General features: G+C 37.6%; 1 protein-coding gene across 2 annotated transcripts in view; it reads left to right on the top strand.

Annotated features, from left to right (window-relative positions):
• Nucleotides 1-18,969, top strand: part of tnc (tenectin) — a 41,568-nt gene extending 22,599 nt beyond the window's left edge. Inside the window, exons 2-10 of one of the 2 annotated variants that reach the window (XM_074116406.1) lie at nucleotides 4,186-4,295; nucleotides 6,019-6,066; nucleotides 7,242-7,442; nucleotides 7,528-7,649; nucleotides 8,237-8,384; nucleotides 8,531-8,800; nucleotides 9,535-10,620; nucleotides 11,272-16,645; nucleotides 17,974-18,969. In XM_074116406.1, the coding sequence (XP_073972507.1) occupies nucleotides 4,217-4,295; nucleotides 6,019-6,066; nucleotides 7,242-7,442; nucleotides 7,528-7,649; nucleotides 8,237-8,384; nucleotides 8,531-8,800; nucleotides 9,535-10,620; nucleotides 11,272-16,645; nucleotides 17,974-18,085 (7,440 nt within the window). In that variant the 5' untranslated portion in view covers nucleotides 4,186-4,216 and the 3' untranslated portion in view covers nucleotides 18,086-18,969. Of the gene's footprint in view, nucleotides 1-4,185; nucleotides 4,296-6,018; nucleotides 6,067-6,121; nucleotides 6,281-7,241; nucleotides 7,443-7,527; nucleotides 7,650-8,236; nucleotides 8,385-8,530; nucleotides 8,801-9,534; nucleotides 10,621-11,271; nucleotides 16,646-17,973 lie in introns of those variants that run through there. The other variant, XM_074116407.1, reaches the window with a different exon arrangement.
• Nucleotides 18,970-20,421: the final 1,452 nt, after the last annotated feature.

Here is a 20,421-nt window from a genome sequence, read left to right as displayed (position 1 = left end):
CTAGGTTTTACTGTCCAACCTTTCCTGAAGAGAGACCAGGAATCGTGATATTTAAGTTTCATTAAACTGGGAATCTTTGGTTGTTTGGGCGCTTTGTTTACAAAACATCCGGACTATTTTCTAAGAACAACTTTCAGAAACCTGAAAACGTATTTTCACAGTGAAGCCTAGAAATCGAAACTTTAAATCGATTACGCCAGGGGATGGCGAACCTTTTTGAGACGTGGGTCTCAATTTTGTTCATTTTCTTTTTTTAGTACTAGCTCTTGGGTCACTAATGCCCATTTGTACAAGAGCTAAGTTTAAAAATTTTAAACTGAATATTTTCAAAATTAAACATCTTTAAAATTCAGTTGGCTTAACTGGGTAAAACGGGACGAAACAAGTGGCTATGGAAGTCTCTTTCTACAAACATAACTGAACAAAACCTTACAGAAAGTGTGTTTTATCTGAAGAAAAATCTAAATATGGTTATTTGCTTTTGGTTGTTGATTTTTTTTAACAAACAAAATATGAGTAAAATTATACATTTTATTTGATATTTTGTAAACACTTTGCTTTTTATTTCAAATACTACAAAAAGCATTTGTCGTCATTTTACAGTTTTAGAACTGTAATGATCAAACTAAAAGGTTATAGATAGCATTTAAATTGCTTTTGTGTCCAATGCGTGATTGAAAAATAAATACAGATAGAATATTAATTATCCTCAACAATTAGAAAATCCTAAATCAGGCCCGCGTAAACAAACAAATGGTTGCCTAGCAATTGTGTGGGTCAGTGAAAAAGCTTGCGCGGGTCCAGTGTCTGACCCGCGGGTCATAGGTTCGCCATCTCTGGATTAGGGTATTTGCTGAACTTTTTTTTTTTTTAATCTTTTATTGTAATTTACCACCTTAGTAGTTGTTGCAACAAGCAAATATGGTAAAAGAAAAAAGAAATAGAAGAAAATCATGAGTGGAGAAGGCACCCAGTGGTGACACTCCAGTAACGTATTGCTATATTGCTCTCACGATAAGAGAAGATCACGAGGCCATCTTCTCTTCAATCTCCTTAGAGGATTACCTGGTAATGGTGGAAGAAGATAGGTGTTCTATGAGAGGGTTAGGATGAGCTGCTGTAGAGTGGAATGAAATTTGAGAAAACGAGTTTTAGCAAGATCTGTAATGAAAGGGATTTTGAGGTCATTATGGATAGTGGTGAGGTTAGATACATATAACGGAGCGTTAAGAAGTTTTCTGAAGTATTTTTGGACTGTAATGCCTGGAGGCGTAGTGAGTTGGAACGGTTTAATCGATCCCCATACTTCGATGGGCCGTATGACCAAATAGGTCGCAGTAATAGCAGTTATAAGAGTCTTTTGTTATGTAGGTAAAGTTTCGAACGTTTGTCATAGTCTGGGCGAGAAGTTTATAGTATTGGTTAGTTTCTTGTCTTTTCAGTCTAGTATGGGGATTCCATGTCAACAGCTGTACTTAAGCTGAATATCGTATTAGAGGTTCCGTTGTACCCATGTGACCCCCTCCCACCACCGTAAATTAGCCTCAACCGGAAATTAGAATGTTGACTTTAAGAAAAGAAAAAAAAAAAAGGTCGTGGGTTTGAAAATCTCTAACTGTTTATGTAGCCCTTTAAACATGAAAACAATCCATCTAAAAAAATTATCTAGTTGGCCAGTGATAAAACTGCTAACCAAATAGGGTTAGGATTTGCTAACCTTACCCGGTGAAGGTTACAGACAATTGTTTACTAGAATTGGCCACCAGATGCTGACGCTAGGACACTGGCCTCTCTCCTAGTACACAGTCTGTGAAATTTGTCTTTGCGTAACCTGCTACCACATTACCTTCTCCAAAATAAAGTAACCTTTATGCATTTTTAAACAGAAAAAAAAAAGCTATATAAGCAATAAATATTTCCCTAAAAGATAACATCAGTGAGGGGGGGCTTTTTCTTCATTTCTAAACTATATTTTTACCCCCTAATTTTTTATTTTTTCTTCTTCTTCTGTTAAAATTATTGCACGCTTAAAATACTCGTCACAAATGGATTATTTACGGCAAGGAAATTTATTTCTTTGAGAATGGAAGGTAATTTTTTAGTGTTTATTGTTAGTAAAGCACGTAGTGAGGATAATATTGTTTGGTAGAAGGGATGCAGAGAGAGTGTGGAGGAGGAAGAGGAGGAGGCGCGGTGTAGGGGCTGCTGTGCCACTATCGAGATGGCCGTGGATAAGAAGATGGAGTCGACCAGAGTTAACTATGTACCCATCCTGGGGCGCGCAGTTCTTTACTGGCAACCAACTTGAATGGACTCTCACACACACACACATACACATACACACGCTCACGCGGTCATCACAAGGTGTACTGGCCAGAGTGGTAGTGGTGGTATCTTGAAGACATTGAAGGGTATTACGTGAGAAAATGTTGGTAATCACACGAACTGTGCCGCAGTGCTGCTGCCCTCTGCACAAACCTCTTCTGTCAGCAAGTAACTAATACAAAGTACTTTGCGGCCATGTAGCTACTTTGAACAGTGCCTCTAACTATTTCAATAGTGTGTGTGTGTGTGTGTAGGTGGGGGTATGCATGTCTGTACATGTTAGTATTTCTTTTTTCAACTATTTAAGAATACAACAGGTGGATAAAAAAGAAAAAAGACAAAGCGGAGAAAAAGGACTAATGTGTACACTCACAGGACTTTCTCTTGCTACGTCACAGTTTTTTTTTATTGATAAAAATTTCTGTTTTTTTCAGTTCTCTTCAATCAATGATCCCATTAAAACTGTCCGGTAGAGCAGTTGTATAAGGGTTAATCGTCATAAAGTGCACGAAAAAGTGTAACGTTGAAAAACAGCCCAAGTTTGACAATTTTTTTCTCTTTTTCTATAAAAGATAAAATTCCCAAATTTTCTCTACAATATAGGGCAAATCTTCCTTTATAACTGTAATTTTTTTTTGCAACAACCCAGATGTTATAGATTTCGAGGAAAAAAAAGTTGCTGAAAATGAGCAAAAACAGCTTTTCCAAAAATTGGTTTTGTTCTTCTTCTTCTTCTTCTTCTTCTTGTTGGCGTTGTTGTTGTTATTTTGAAACTAAATTGAGTGAATAAAGTCCAAGTTTTACTCACTAGTGAATGAAATGTTTATTAATTGAACAAAAACAAAACTCTGTGGCAATCTTTCTTTACCACAACTTAGGAGATGATTTTATTATTTTTTTAAACTTGGAATTTACCCGAAAAAAATTGCTATAAATCGCCAAATTTGTGCCGCGTAAAGTGGTAGTACTACAATCGATTTTCTTTTTTTTTCCTGCATTTATCGATTTTCAATTTTTGGTGACAATGAGGCAGCACATTATACTTGAATGGCACTTTAGAGGTTAGGCTTTAACTCTCCCCTAGAATATTGCCTTTTTCACTCACCTTGCATCAAGGTACACCAAGTTTCGAAACAAATCACTGCAGCCGTTTTGTCTCTTAGAATATCTTTCAAAAACTAAACGATCGACTCAGTTAATTGGAACTTTTGTTGGTACGATTCTGTACAAAAAAATCTTGTAGTCGTTTCCGCTGATGATGATGTTGTCCGTTTTGGCTGAAGCACCTCACATGACCTAGCAAATTTCGGGGGGGAAGCGGAATTGTCACTTTTATTAGATTACCATAGTTAGTGATTTTTTTTGGCAGAAATGTTTTTTTTAATAAAGAGCCTAAAACTGTACTTCCGGCAGAACTTCCATAGTGCCTCATACCACGGCATCTCCAAGACCATCAACTAATTCTTTAGCATGCCACCACCTTCTCTTCTAACTACGCGTTAAAGTCTCTAGTCCAGCGTCTCATTTTGCCCATCTTTGGCCATTCTGCTAAGTGGAGAATACGTATTACTAAAGGGACAGATCGTGTACGACTTTTCTTTCAATAGAGTGTTGCTGTTGATGGTAAAACGTGATGTCACAGTTCCTCAGAGCCTCTCTCTCGTGAAACTCTTTGGAGACTGCCGAGACTGATTCCTGAGATTACAGGAAACTCGTCATTTCACTACATAACCGTACAATACACTGACACCTCGCTTTAAGAAAGCACAATTAAAAACAAAAAAGTCATTTTAAGTTATATGAACGCTTTGTATCTAAATTCTGGTTGATGGCAATTTTTTTTTCCAATTTCTGTTGCAGATACTGAAGTGGAGCCAACCTGCGGAACGCAATGAAGGTGTCGTCCAGCCGAGACGGCCTCTTCTATCTTTTAGTTCTTGTAATCTATCTGCTACCCACCTCAGACACAGGTAATAATCACTTTGCAATGATTTGGAATTTAGAGCCTTTAAATTGATCATGTTGACCTTGACATAGTTTGTTAATGTCAAAAACGATTTTCCAGGTCATTTCCTTTAAAATTTACTTTTATTCGACTCATTTTCTTTAAAAAAAAAAAATAGATTTATGGGCGGGTAGCCTCAAGAAACAGCATAGATAGCTGCCCCCAAAAATCAATCGCGAAAGAAGGCTGGCCAAAGTCACCCAAGTTGGAAGATCTCTTAAGCTTAACAATGCTGATTTAAAGTTAAGATTTAGAGTATAAGGTGGACCTTGCAACCAACAGAGAGGTTTCTGTTGTCAACCTCTTGCTAGAACGTGATATTCTCCCCTTGGTCAGGAACAAAATCTTCCCCCAGGTCGTCGGTTTATGATCCCCCACTATTCTCAATAAGTGTACGCTCCAGAGAATCCAAAGAAGAAAAACAAAAACAGACAGTTACTCCGTTTCCAGCATATCTGGACAATCTATCCAAGAGCAGCCTTTTTCTCCCGTTTGAGTCTTAAGAAACTCTACAAATTGGACTCTGCATGTAATGTCTGTCTATAGTATGTGAGGTTAGCATAAATGGATAATCGCTGGAATTTCCAATTTGATCTGTATTAGAGGCCATTATCGGATCGTAGCTAGCTAACCTTCCACACCAAATATTTTAAAAATGAATTTATTGAGCTAAAACTGAGCTACTGTAAATTTTCTATATTTTTTCACCTTTTTTGGCACAATTTATTATAATTGATTCTTGTACTGTAAGGCAAATTATGTTGTGGATTTCAAAAAGCTTCTGATGATAGGCAATAATGGTACCCGAAACGTAAAGCAACAATAAAAGTTTTTTGAAGAATGTTGAGCCGGTTTAGTAATGAAGCCAAGTAAGATTTATTTAAAAAAAATCCCAGTTTTGTTTCAAAAAGTAGAACAAGGAACTCTCAGGAAAGTTAGAACAAAATTCCGATTAGATTTATACTAGAAAGAGATCTAATGACCAAATTACGGAATTAAATTGTCAGTTTTACCCACAAAATATATTGACACCCCCCTCCTCTAGAACAGGACTATAAAAGTGATAATCGGATCTAGCTTATAAAGGTTATTGGGTTTGTGTTACAAAAAACTACCTACAACAAATACGACACCTTCTAGACGTACATACAAAGTCACAGTTTACGTGATGTACATGCGTAATGTATACGTACTGTACACAACTATCTCTTTTACTTTTACACTGGACAGTGTACCTGTCCACAAAAATAATACCTCTCTGTTTAAAATGATTTCTATACATATAAAACTCTCTTAGGTTTTTTGTTGAATGAATTCCTAAAATTGATATCGAAGCCCATTGTTTAATTTTTTCTTTTTCTTTTTTTAAATAATTTTATTCAAACACTTTTCAAATCATTGATATTCTATTAATAACAAAACACTTTCTAACATGTGACACATTTTTACTGTCTGTAGATATACATTCCATAAACAATTGTGTTGTACTGATATTGTGATGTGATATCGATATTCCGATCGATAGTTGTAACCTTCACATTACATCATAGAAATTTTTCTTTTAATTTTAATTATAATTTGTTTTCAAAAGTTCTACTTTATTTTAATTTTATTATTTTTAAAATTACTGAAAAAGGAAAACGAAATAAAAATTACTGAAATAATTCAATAATGTATATATTTTTCAGCGCCAGTGTTAGAAGATGGTACACAAGCAATGCAAACAGTGGACGGAGGTAATGTGATTCAGGTTATTGTAGTAAAAATAGTTTTACTTGTTATTATTAGTACTGTAGTGGAGTTTGGTTAGAAATTATTAAATATAAATAAGTTATTATGGTGATGATAATAAGATCGGAACAGTTCCTTTCTTAAAGCTGATTATTTTGCAAGGAGATTCGTTTTTGAGTTCGTAAAATTTTTGTATTGTGAAAGTAGGATAAAATTTCTGTGAGTATTTCTGCTTTAAAACATTAAAAATTATATAAAACGTACATTAATACTTAATTGCATGACTTTATGATTAACTCAGTAAAGGTTTCTAGTTGTTAGTTTAGTTTTATGTCTTAGTGGTACCATCCCAGATTTTGAGGGTTATCTAGTTCATTTCTATGAAATCACTGAGTTGTACGTTTCTAATGAACTAGGATTTTCTAAAGTGATAAAGCAATACTTTTGTTTTGAAATGCGTGCAATCTTGTTCATTGTGCTCTTATCAGCCCTCGTCGCTAGCCTACAGATAGACTATCAGAGAAGTCTAGAGCATACTGGTTTCAGTGATGTCCGTTGATTAATTTACGTAAATGGTATGTAAGAGTTTAGTCGGTCAGTTTTAATATTTTTGTTATGTGACAGTAGTCTCGTGTCATCAAGTTGTAATTACAAGATATTTTAGTATTTAGCCCGTAATTTTCTTACAGTTTACATCATTCTAATTAATTTTAAAGGTAAATTCTAAATATAGTGAAAATTTTGACCTTTTATTAGAAGGTTGTCTTCTGCATAAGTTGCTAGTACGGTGTCATCTGTGAAGGTAGCAACTAGGGACGAGAATTCAGTTTTCGTCAATTGAGGGACTCCAGTTCTGATAGAAACGTGTTTAGGGTTGAATTTTCTTTTACTTTAAAACTTCTGCCTTTTACAAATGCGATAGTGCGACAATTTTTCTATATATTTTCTGTTTTTAAAGTGTTTAACTTTTTATTTGTGTGACTTCAGTAAGGGCCGTTAGCCTTAACCTTACTACAAAGAGGTAGCTTATAAAAACGAACTGCAGAATGTGCTAGCAACTGGAAACGTCTTCAACTTTTACTAATCATATATTTTGTTTTTGTTTTAAAAAAGTGATTATTTGTCCGACAATATTTAATACGTAATTTGCAAATAAATAAAGTTTAATTTATTTTTACAGGCTCAGGGTGCTATTATAATTTTGAACATTATTACGAGGGTGATCGAATATTAACCAACGAACCATGTCTGAACTGTACCTGTCACAATCGGATGTTGATGTGCTATTTACGAGTATGCCCGTTCACGAAGGGAATTGGCCAGGATTGTACAGTAGAGAAAAAGCCAGACCAATGCTGTCCCGTGATCACCTGTCCGCAAGGTAAAACATTTTTTTGGTTATAAAAAGTAAATAAATAATAAGTCTCGGAGGCAAACTGTATTAACTGTATTTTTTGGTCGCACAGTTCCGGTGGCGTTGCTAACCAGTTCTACCACACAGCAACCTCCTTCTACCACGGCACTTGGCAGGCCGGATAACTATGGTTGCATTCTCAACCAGAACACCTTCTATCCTGATGGAGCTCAAGTAAGTGATTAATCTTTGTTGTTTTATTAGATTATTGGCCAAAACAAAAACTCAAGAGTACCTGAAGAATTAGAGCTTTGGCTCATTCTACAGGAAGAAACCTGAACTTATTGAATTGCATTGCATTGCATTAGAGCATCTGTTCTCCTGAGTAACCAAACGTTTTCGAATCAACTATTGATTTCCGGTTTTCGTGTTATTAGTCTTTTAGTGCAAGGTGTTTCTTTTAACTTTTTAAGCAAGCATACTGGAGACAGTGTTCCCATTCATAAGTGAAGTTACGAGATGCAGCAGTGGCCGTTGATCTCCCCAAGAAGTAATGACAAATTGGGATTGTAAAAAATGCATGCATTCTTTCAAGATCAAATTATATTACTGCAAGAGAGACTAGCTCACACCTGCAGCTTTATTAGAGGCCTAAATACTTCTACTACTCACCTTCCTTCAGACTATCACAAAATTCTTAAGATTTTTTCTACTTCATATCTGATTGTTTTCGCCTAACCTTTTTGAATAACTATTAAAAAATTAGGGAGCATCACTTACCCGTCACCAGCTATTTCTCAACTTCCTTCCATTTGTCTCAGGTACCATCAGATCCGAAGAAACCTTGCGAACTCTGTTACTGTATTAGAAATCATACAGCCTGTGTAATGCAAGAGTGCACGCTGAACGTCGAAGGATGTAAACCTGTCTTCCAGGAAGGGGTCTGCTGTCCTGTGAGGTATGACTGTGGTAAGTAGGTTTCGTTTCAGAATAGATTTTGGTTCAATGGAAACGGGTTTTTGTCGTTAAGAGAGCGTTTGGCTTTACAATACCGTTGCAATGTTAAAAAAAAAATATATAGTTCTTGAAGAGAAACACCCTACTTCAAATTGCAGATTATGAAGACGCTTTGACCACTCAAAGGCCAACAACCGTCGGTCTGGTGACCACGCCTGGTGGTCCTTCAGATTGTCTGCACGATGGAAGTGTCTTCCATGACGGAGAGATGGTCACCGTTGACAGCAGTCAGCCGTGTGAACATTGCTATTGCATGCGCGGCGACATCGTCTGTGCGGTGCAGGACTGTGGCACTCCGCTGAAAGACAGCGACTGTACGCCGTTGGAACCTCCTCCAGGGCAATGCTGTCCCACCACCTACCAGTGTGGTAAGTTTCTGACTTTTCTAGCAGACAGTCTAATGCAAGTCTTCACCGTAACTTTTAGTGCGTTGCCAAATTTCTGGATCTTAAGAAAAATCGCTAAGAGTAGTGTGCAAATATCATAAGTTCAAGGTTAATCGTATCTAAAGAAAATGTTACTACGGAAACCAATCCTATCTTACAGAATTCAAACCTTAAGAACAGGTTATCGTTAAGGAGAAATATTCACTCTAGTTGGAAGACGTTAACTCTTTACGTTGCCCATAAACTTAAAATGTAGGCAAACATGTCCTTATCATATGGTTTTCGTTTTTAACTGCTACATTAATTTGTTTAACTTAATTCATGGCACCTTTCATTCTCTATTTGAAGATAGAGTTAATTTTGGCTACTTAAGGCCACGTGTTGGATGAAGGTAGACTTGCAGGTGTATGTAAGATGGATTATAAGCAACATTATCGTCTGTAAGCAGACGTTTATGGAATAGTGCAGCGTTTTTTACTATCTAGATAGAATTAAAAATAAGCAAAGCTTACTTGAGACTTAAGTCGATTGCTAGGATAAATGGTAAATGGTACGCCAGGTTGAGGAAGAAAAAAAGTAAAGAACGGTAGGGTATCTAGATAGTTTAAAACAGTTAACCAATAACAAATTTAAAGCAATTTAGATTTGCATTCAAATCTATAAGCACCGATCCTAAATTGTTAATATATTAAGGAAATGTTTACATTCTTTTGCAGCGAATGGAACTGTACCTATAAAGGATCATAAAACTGAAGAAGAAAATCGAGTCAAGGAAACAACGGAACAACCTCACGATGAAGAAAGCGTTGAAGTGACTAGCGGGGAGGAGGAGGAGGTCACGCCCGGGAGTAACGAGCACGATAAGAGTAACGAGCACGATAAAAGCAACGAGCACGATAAGAGTAACGAGTCCAGTCAGACAGAAGAATCCGAAGAAGACAATACTAGCCACAAGCAGACACATCCTGAGACCACGTTTCTGCCACCTGCAGAAGAATTTGGCCAACATCAACCGCAACAAGTTGATGAATTCCCAAGTCATGGTGACAGCAGCAGTTTAGTGACGAATGCTCCTGAGCACGAGACCACTGAAGAAGTAAAGGATTCAACAGTTGCTAGTGAAGTTCACAGTAGTGAAAAACACGAACAAGATGCTGCTGAGGAGAGCACTACTGCAGCCGTCCATACTTCAGCTGAACATGAGGAAGTAGATAAAGAGTCTGAAGTGCATTCAGACGAATCAGTTCATGAAGTACCAAGTGGACAAGAAGTCGAAAGTCCGCAAACCCAAGAAGAAACTGATAAACAAACTGTAGATGATGCTAAACCAGAAGAAGATACTGTCACTGAAGAGCCAACAAAATCTACAGAGGTTCTTAGTGAAGAACATCAGGAGAACGTGGACCATCATCATCAGCCCAGCGTAGAAGATTCCGAATCTCAGCCATCTGTTGTACAATCAGTAGAACATCATGAGACAGGCGACGTTTCTGAAGGTCAAAACAATAACCACCTTGCTACTAATGAAATTCCAGAAGTAACCTCCACTGCAGAACATTCACCTTCGAACGAACAAGGTCCAGTTGAATCGGTCAGGGTTCCTGGTGAAGGTAGCTGTTTAGTGGACGGCAAGACTTATCCTCCGGACTCAGAGGTGCCACCATCATCATGCCATAAGTCTTGTAGATGTGTCAATTCGATTGTCCTGTGCGAGAGAGTCGAGTGTCCTCGGCCTCCCAGTAATTACGCCAACTGTATGCCAGTTCAGACTCCGGATTCTTGCTGTCCTACTTACATGTGTGGTACGTAAACATTTCTTAACTTAGAGTAAATAACTGTTTCCTAAAGGACTTAGCCAAACGACTTATTGTTCCTTCTACCTCTCTCTCACCTATTTTCAAGGCCATCAGTCGCTTTTGCGATATGCTCTCCTCTGGTCGAACGCTGCGAAAGATTTTAAAACACATCCCAAAACAGCTTCTATTTCTTCCTTTCACAGTCTTCAGAGGGGCTCCTGGTTATCAACTCCTTTTGATTTGACCTGCAGAAGCTAGTGAAATAGGCTTGTTTTTCGCTTGCTAACTTCAGGCAGGTACATCCCAATCCAAAGAGCTCTAACATCAAAACATCCGGCCAGTCTTCAATACTGGGACGCCAGTGACTCTAAATTTAAGGTACTCTAACTCACGTAGAGGCTACAACTTCTTCCTTCCATGGAAACTGCTATTAAAGAGGGGTACCAGGAAGTTCACGCTTCTCTTAAAAGTTCTTTTTTTTATGGTAATGAACTTTCAACCAAAAAATCGTCTTGGTGAGAATTCCACAGTTGAGGAAAACAGTTGAAAGTAGAAATGAAAGAAAGCCATGCAAGTTTTCACATCTGCCTTTACCCTCCCGATTGGGAGGTTGTTTATGTTGTTGAATTTATTTTAACCTGAGCGATATATTTACAGATCAGGCCCCATCGGACGCACCGGAAATCCAAAACCAGTTGAGCATCGACAAAATAGACACAAATCTAAATGAAGAAGGAACGATGGTCGAGGATAATCAAGGTGAACATCAGACACCGGCCTCCATCAGTGAGGATGAATCCACGGCCAACAGTGGCAGTACTGATGAAGCGCACACTGTTCCGCCGCCAGTAATTTTTGGCATTCCCCCGGAAAACTTGGTACCAGGCGCCGATGAGATTCCATTGCAACCAGCAGAACCATCTGATGAGAACCAAATTGCCAACCATGAAGACAGTACATCATCAGCTTCTTCGGACAGCCATGTTAGCCAGCACGTTAATGAAGTGAACAATGAAAATGTTGGACATGCTGAGGAGATTCCAATAACTCCAGTGAAATCGGACGAATCCGCCATCCACGAAGGATCGCCTGAAGAGGAAGCAGATCATCATAACAGTAAACCTGTTGAAAATAATCTTGTCGACGGTCACAAACACCATAATCACGTTGATAGTGTCTCAGAAGGTGGCAATGAAGAGCCACACCCTCTGAACGAACATTCTGATTCAGACAGTGGAAATTCTGTGCTAATTTACGATGAACATGTTACAACTGAAAACAATTTAGGTCAGCCGGAAGTTGGTGATGTGCATTCTGAAGAGCCGACAGAGCACACTGTTAATGAACATGAAAATAGTGAAGTAAACGGTTCTGGGAATGAGGAAGTTATTGTGGAAGAGGTGACCGAGCATCATGTTTTCCAGGATGAACTGGAAGGATCGCATGACAATAAACAGGAAACAGACCAAGAAAGTACTGTGTATCCGCACAATCATGAAGAACACGTATCTGTCCATGATCATGATGTAACATCACAAGATCACGACCACTCTGAATCATTTACTGATCACAGTGTGGACAGTTATTTGGACGGTTTTACCACGGAAGGTCCAATTGAACCAGTAAAACATTCAGAATCACATTCTACAGTGGAGACTTCCTCCGAAGTGCAACCAGAACAAGAGCTACACAAAGAACCAGAAGGAGAAAGTATCAGCTCAGATCATGTACTTGAAGAGGGAACAGACTCCCCTCTGGACCCTCAGGAATCTGAAGGTTCCAGTAATCCAAACCCTGTGAATGTAGCTGAATCGGAACAGCACTTTGAAGAAGTTGAAGGCTCCACCCAAAAAACCCTGGAAACAGGGGATAATTTAAATGAAAATGATGTACCTGTAGCACACTCAGAGGTTACGCACGCTGAGACAACTGAATCTGAATTACCTTTACATCAAGATGAACATCACGAAGAAACCGTTACAGCCAGTGGTGAGGATCATCATCCCTCACCTACGGAGGACCATTTAGAAGTGGAAGCCCAAACAGAAGTTACACACAGCAGTGAACCTTCTAGCATGCATGAAGGGAACTCTGATGAAGTAGTTGCCACAGAGCGTGATGAAGTTCTCGCAGCAACTGAACAGTCGCTAACGTCTGATTCCGCTCATGAACAGGAAGTGGAAGAGCATGACGAAGACCATGCGGTGGATGTCGATCAACATGTCACAACTGAAGCAAACAAAGAAAGCCAACAAAGCCACGGTGAGGATGCTAATGTACTCGTAGATGGCCAGCACTCAATTCCCACGGAATCATCACTAACTGACACCCAAACTGGTGCAACTGAAGAACAATACAGTGAAAAACATCCAGAAGAAGATGCCCATCACTCAGGAAATGCTGAAGAACATGCTACACCTTCTGGAGAACACACAGAAGTAGAAGAAGAAGAGCCACAAACCGAAATACCACATGATAGTGAACATTCAGTATTGCAGGAAGAAAATACTGAAACAGAACATGATGAGATTTACTCAGCAACTGAAAATTCCCATAACGCTGAAGAACTGGCACATGATCATCATGATGAGGTTCACGATGGAAGTACTAAGTTGCCAGATGATTTTTCTAGTCATGCACCTAGTACCGCTTCTCCGGTTACGGATGATGGACATTATCTTGAGGAGCATCATGAGGGTGGAGGTGAAAACACTGCCACTGAGAAACCAGTTGTAGTAGAAGATCTTCCTTCCACAAGTGAAGAATTACCCACCATGGAAGAAGAAAAAGATGTTACTTCTTCCGCGGAAGTTACTGTTCATCACACAACAGAGACATCTGGCCAGGAAGTAATTCAAGAGACTCCTCATGTACCAAACATTCATGAAGAGTCTCATGTAGGAAACACAGAAGAAGAAGAAGATAAAGATCATCATTTGCCTGATGGTGTGCTCGAAGAGTCTAACTTGGATACACAAACAACTGAAAACCAACAACCTGATCATCAAACGGTAGAAGAAGTCACTCATCAGATTGAACTGCATGAAGATGAACCAGCGTCTTCGATAACAAGCGAAGACCATAGAATTACAGAAAATGAATCAGAACATTCTGTAGATCAACTTGTTGACCCAATTGTTGAAGGTACAGTTAAGGGAAATGAAGATTCTACCACAGAAACTGTAGAAAAACCAACATCACATGGAGAGGATTCGGAGGACGGAAACGAAGATCATTCAGGAAATGAAGATACAGGAATTCATGAGAGTCATCACGATGAACAGGAAAGTGGTTCAGTAGATGGCCAGCTGGAAGGATCGACGGATTCAGGAAGTAATAACAACGGATTGTTAGAAACAACATCAGCTCCAGCTGTTATTTCTGAAGAAGAACTGGTTCCTACTGAAGAGAACGTTGACTTAAAAAAACCCGCTGAGGAAACCTATACAGAGGAACATACAGAAGATCACAGTCAAGAAGTGCCAACATCTACAGAGAATTTTCACCTGTTTGATATGTCAACTCCAGAACATCAGGTGTTGCCGATCACACCAGGGCCTCCTGGGATTGATATCAACGATTTAATACATAAAGAAGAATCATCCACTGTCAGAGATGTTGAATCAGAAGAAAGTACTGAACATCACGATAACGTGGCTACAAATCTAGAAACTCATACTAATGAGCCATCACTTGATGAATCTTTATCCAATGAACATGTTCCTGAGGAAACTGGAGAAGAAGGTGAACAGAAAAAGGGTGAGGTACATTCAGAAGAAGCAAGTGAAACTACTTCAGAAAGCGTAGTCACTGAGCAAACTGATCATCATGCACTAAGTGAAGAAACTCACAATGAAACTGCAGAACCTATTGAAGAAAGCAATACACATGTTTCTACAAGTGAAGAACACTCTGGCGAAAGTGCTTCCTCTGAGTCACCGGCCGAAGTAGTTGTCAGCGAATCTGAGCCAAATATGGTTGAAAGTGATGAGAAGCATGTAACCGAGGGAGTTCCTTCCACTGAGGAACACTCAGAAAGCGAACAACCAACTGAACATGCGGATACAGATCACACTGAGGTTGTTCATCAGGATGAAAAACTCAGTGAAGATGATCATTCACAAAATGCTAATGTACCAGCGGAAAATGCAGAAGCTACCACAGGTGCAGGAGTTCCCGCTGAAGAAACTACTGATGAAAACGTACAAGAAGCTGAGCCTAGCAGTGCACCGGAAAATGTGGTTGACAAAGGAGACGAAGTGGAAGAAGAAAAAACAGAGGTGAATCTAACTGCTCTACAAGAAGATAAAGTAAGCGAAAATAAAGAACCAACAGGAGTCGTAGAATCAGTTACTGAATCTGAGGCAAGCCACGAAGAATCAACCCATGCTTTTAGCTCGTACGATGAAATGCCTTATTATCCTTCGTTAAGTGAAATAGAAGGAATGACTGCTGGTGGAGTAGCAAGTCCAGTGGAGGTCCCTGAAACAGTGTCTCATGAGGAAAAACCCGAAGAACCTGTTAAAGTAGAAGAACATACTGAAAAAGCAGAAACTGACGAACATACTGCAGCAACTTCTTCGGACACTGAAAACGAAAATATTTTTGTAAGTCATGTAGAAAGTAGTTCGTCTAAAGCGCCCACTTCGGATAATCAATTATTGGACACAACTGAACAACACTTTGACGAAAGTCCACTGGAATCGTCGTCAGACTCATCGGCCGACAGCAACACTGCAGAAAGTAGTACTGCTGAAGCTATTCTTATCAGTGAATCCAAACCTGAACAACCGGAACATCCAGAGACTCACGTCCAAGAATCCACTGGTGATGAAAATTTAACTACTCCATCTTCAGATGTTAGTGAGACACATCAGGAAGAGGAAGAACATCTGGGCCAACATACTGAAACTTCCGCTGACTCTGTACTTGAAGGAAGTGGTCTTGAAGAGGCCTCTTCAATCCCAGCTGTGCCCATTGAAAGCCAGCCAGTACCACAAAGTAGTTTTGAAACAACAACCTTCTTTGAAACATTGTTTGGATCTAGCAGCACTGAAACTTCGACCAGCGACCATTCTGAAGTTCATGAAGAGTCAATTTCACAGACAGAAGATCTTGCAAGTGAGGAGCATGTAACGGAAGCTACGGATAAACATGAAGATGTTAAACAAGATCATGTTCAGGAAGAAAGCACGACGTCCGCTGGAGTGCACGCAGAAACAGAACCATCTCATGCGGAAACAGAAGAACCAGTTAAAGAACCTACCGAAAGCACGAGTGAAGTTGTTTTAGACGGCCACGTCTCAGAATCTGTTCCTGAAACGGTTACGCATACTGAGGAAACATCAGCTCCTTTCGGTGCTGCGGATAAAGCAACTCGCCCACCAGAATTACATGAAGAAGAAGTCACCGCTAGTCCTCACACGACCGAACATGTTGCCCCAGTAGAACACACTTCGCCTGCACAGGAAGTCCATCATCATCATCATGAAAATGTAGCAGGCACACATCCTGCTGGGCCTCCTTTATTCCCCGGATGGACCCAAAAACCATTCGATCACCATACCACATCCGAACCGCCACATTTGCCCGAAGATAGTCATTACCCGTCAGGTTTTGAACAGGATTATGAAGACGATGACGGCGCCAGTTACGGACCGGGTACATGTCGTTATGGTGGCAAAGTGTATCTGTCCGCTCAACAAATACCCCGGGATGATCCATGCGATTTCTGTTTCTGTTTCCGCAGCGATATAATTTGCTTACAGCAAAGTTGTCCGCCACCAATCAAAGGATGCTATCAAGAGACAATCAAAGGTTTCTGTTGTCCAAGATATGAATGTCACGTGTCCATGGCGACCATGTTGAATATTACAACAACCACCACGACGACCACGACCACTCTGCCGCCACATTTCTTCGCCCACGCCTACAAAGGAGCCGCCATGAAAGCTGGATGCCAAGTGAAAGGTGTAGCCTATAACGTAGGAGATAGAATTCCAACAACGTCTGGCCCATGCTTACAGTGCAGGTAAAAAAGTTTTGCTTTTTTAATTTTTGTAGTCGATTCTGCATGAGTTCAGATTAAATTGAAGCAGAGTAATTACTGTACTTATCGATAGTTGAAGGGATCCTTTAGGGTCACTTTTTTCCACACTGTGATATGAGGAGTAAACTCCTAGGTAGGAGTGAACATCTTGAAGGGCTTTTAAGGTCTTTTCTTCCCTATTCCAAGCTAATGGTAGCTATTGCTATTCATAAGCATACGAGCCACGACTGTTAGCCTGTACTATGGACATAACCCTATTTGATCATCTGTTAGAGGAGTTTTTACCAACATCTTCAAACCGTACATTATACTTAAATGGTTATTAAGAGGAATGCCTACCTACCAACCCATCTCTAAAGAAGTGCCCTTAATTTAATTTTCTTAGGAAAATGTTTTAAATTAAAAAAAACTGTCGACCACTATGAGTATCTAGGATCCGGCTAAGGGATTTAGATCGCTAGGATAATCTAAAAATGAAGATTCCGCTTCCTGCGATCTCTAGATATTTTGCTCATACATCTGCCATTTTTTAAAAAACCTCTTTTTCGGATTCAGGCTACCTAATAACTGTTATTTCCGGCCTAAGCTTAAAATCGTAAAGTTAATATAATTGCAGTACCAAATAAAAGCCAGTAAAATTACCAGTACAGTGGAGTCTCGGTTATCCGTCATGACCTGGACCGGACACGTGACGGATAGTCGAATAGACGGATAATGGAAAAAATAGGAAAATTTCCAGATTCTTTTGTTTAACGTGTATAAAACTTTGTATTAACTGGTATACATATTTTATACGTTTATACGCTTAAGCCTTAAAGGTCAGGTATCTTTCATTATTCAATTCATTCTATTGTGTATTAAAATTAATGAATACAATGTCTGCGACATCTAATCGGTTTTTTGTGGGCGGTTTTGTTTGTGGTTGATCTTTTTAGGAAAAAAAAGCCCACAAACTGTCGAATGATGGACACGAGTATCTACCTAAAAGACAAAGTTTTCTTTTTAAAAGAATTTTTTGGGTTTTTTTTTATAATTTTTAAATACTGAGGACGGTGACGATTAATTGGAATAGACGGATAAAAGGGTGACGGATAACCGAGACTCCACTCTGTATTTGTATACGTATTATGTGGTACGCACATAATTATTTTTAGCAACAGCACCAGCTTCAAGACTTAATTTAAAAACGCCTTCCTGAAGGAAACTCCATCAATATTTCTTACTTTCTTACTTCCTTTTCACTAAATTCTTACCTTGATATCTTTTTCATCATATGATTTTTTTATCTTTTTTTTTTTTTTTTTTTTCAGGTGTGGAGCAAATGGTCAAATGAAATGTGAACCAACGGTTTGCGGGCCACAGGAAGCACTATTACGTCAAGTAATGGACGCAGCCGCAGTCAGCAAGAAAAGACGAAGGTGAAGACGAAAACTTAGACCACCAAAATTTACAAAATAAAGCAAAATTGGTTTGGAAAAAAAAATATATATCTCCTTTAAAGTTTTCTTTTTTTAAAAAAAAAAAAAATAAAAGAAAGAAAAGAATTCACCTGAAGGTGCCATCAGATACGATTGTAGGAAAAAAAAAAAAAAAAAAAATACAGCTCAAATTTTATAACGTAAGACCAGTACATTGTGACTGATTTTTTTTTTTAAATTTTTTATTATATTTTTTTTTCTAAGTGATATCGCCTTAGGAGCTGTCACCAACTGGACTGATTATTATTTTTATTTATTATTACTAATTATTATTAATTATCACCGTGCGATTTAGGGATACAGACTTTTTTTTAATTTTTTGTTCATTAGTTGTCCCCCCCCCCAAAAAAACCTTTGAGTGCATTTATTTAATGTTCGCGCGAATTATTATTTTTTTAATATATAATAAATATTAGGAGATTCGAGAGATTCATTCTCGGAGAAGACCCAAAATAAAATATATATTAAAATAAATAAATAAATAAATAAATCTCATTTAATTATTCTTTTAGTATGTGCGGGAGGGGCGCCATAAATAAATTTAGCCTAACAGTTTGATTAGTAGAAGTTAGATCGATTATCTTTATTTTTTTTCCTTTATTTAACATATGTTTTTTTTTTTTGTTCTGTGTATTGTACTTTATTTTTTTTTAAATAAAAGTTTAATTTCTACCACTCGAACTTTAGGCTGTTTGTAAAATAAATAAATAATTTCAATAATTTATATAAAATAACTGTAATTTTATGTTATTATTATTTTATTTTTTTTTTAATTAGAAGAGATAGATGTAAGTTATTTATGCATACCTATTTAAGAAAACACAAAAATATATATAGAAAAAAGCCTAAAACAAAAATTTAATTTTATGTGATTTTTTTTGTTCTTTTTTTTTAAAATTTTTTATTAAATGTGTGATTTTTTTTTTTTTATGAAAATATTTATATAAATAAAAAACAATAACTACAAAAAAAAAAAGACGATAAATCACGTTTTTATAAATAAAATATTTGATACTTATAAATAAATAGGAAAATAAAAGTTTGTTTGTAATACCAGGGTCTTTTTCTACAAAAAATTTTTTATATTAAAAAAAAAAATGAAAACAAAAAATAGGAAAAAATGAACTATAAAAAAAATTGTGAAAAGTAAAAATAAAATATATATATAAAACAAAAATAGGACAGATATTTGTTCGAAAATAAAAAATTTAAAAAAAAAGTTTTTAAATTTTTATCCAATAACCTAATTGTATTTTTCCTTTTATTTTACTTAGTTTTAATGAAGGTTTCATCTTTACCTGTAGTTAGTGGATGGATGTTGGCCAATAATTTTGACGGCAAAAGAGGTTAGATTTGGAATATACGTATATTTGAAGTTGTAAAGTTGGATAGACTGGCATGAACCTAACCTAGTGGTTCAAAACCTTCTTGTTCACAAGTGACCATATTTATTGGATTGATGCTTAAATTTCTGCTTTTTATATAATTAATTTACAATGTCACAAGTTGGCTCAGAAAAAAAAAAAACAATTCTATGTTCTGTTTCATTGTTCGTTTGCAAGATGTAGGATCTTTCTGGTAAACAGGAAAACAATAGTTTTTTTTTTGCAAAGTTATGGTATTGTGATACAGTGGGTTCGATTACCGAGTTAGGCCTTCGATTTTATTTAATAGTCTTCAATATTTATAAGTAAAGATTGTTTACTAGTCGCCTCTGTCCACTACACCTAATTTGATAGTTGGAAGCAAAATCCCTCTTTAAAAAAAATACGACATTACGACATACTAGGTTTTTCTGCAAAATATTCATCAAGGAAATTCTATCAGTGCTGCCGTGACGTTCATTAGGTAGAGAGCAGAAAAAAAAAGAAAGGTGATAATCGGTAAGGGAGAAAAATGGATAAAAGGCCGTATGGGGAAGGATTTCCCAGTGCATGTCCTGAATCTGAATGGCTAAGTTATGAATAACCTGGTGGGACCTTTGAAAATCCGGTCCCCTCCCAACAAAAATAATTTAAACGTTTATATACGGACATTATGACGATTAATAATCCCACTGAAGTAGCGAAAATTATAGCGGACACAGAGAAGGTAAGATAATCTTAGGTCGAGGTGGAAGAATTACTTGAAGGAAGGAACCTTGCAGGTGATAGATAAAAACGGAATTGACAAGGAGGAATCAAGGTTCAACTATATTTGAGGAAAAAGATTAAATTGAAGACCATGAATTAGAATTTGCACTGAGGAGCATTTTCAATTATTAGAAATTGCTAAAGAAAA

The sequence above is a fragment of the Rhodnius prolixus genome, unplaced genomic scaffold, assembly GCF_049639745.1.
Source record: "Rhodnius prolixus isolate KJV_2025 unplaced genomic scaffold, Rpr scaffold_13, whole genome shotgun sequence".
In the NCBI taxonomy this organism is placed as follows: Eukaryota; Metazoa; Arthropoda; class Insecta; order Hemiptera; family Reduviidae; genus Rhodnius; species Rhodnius prolixus.
This window is presented reverse-complemented; position numbering and strand designations above follow the sequence as displayed.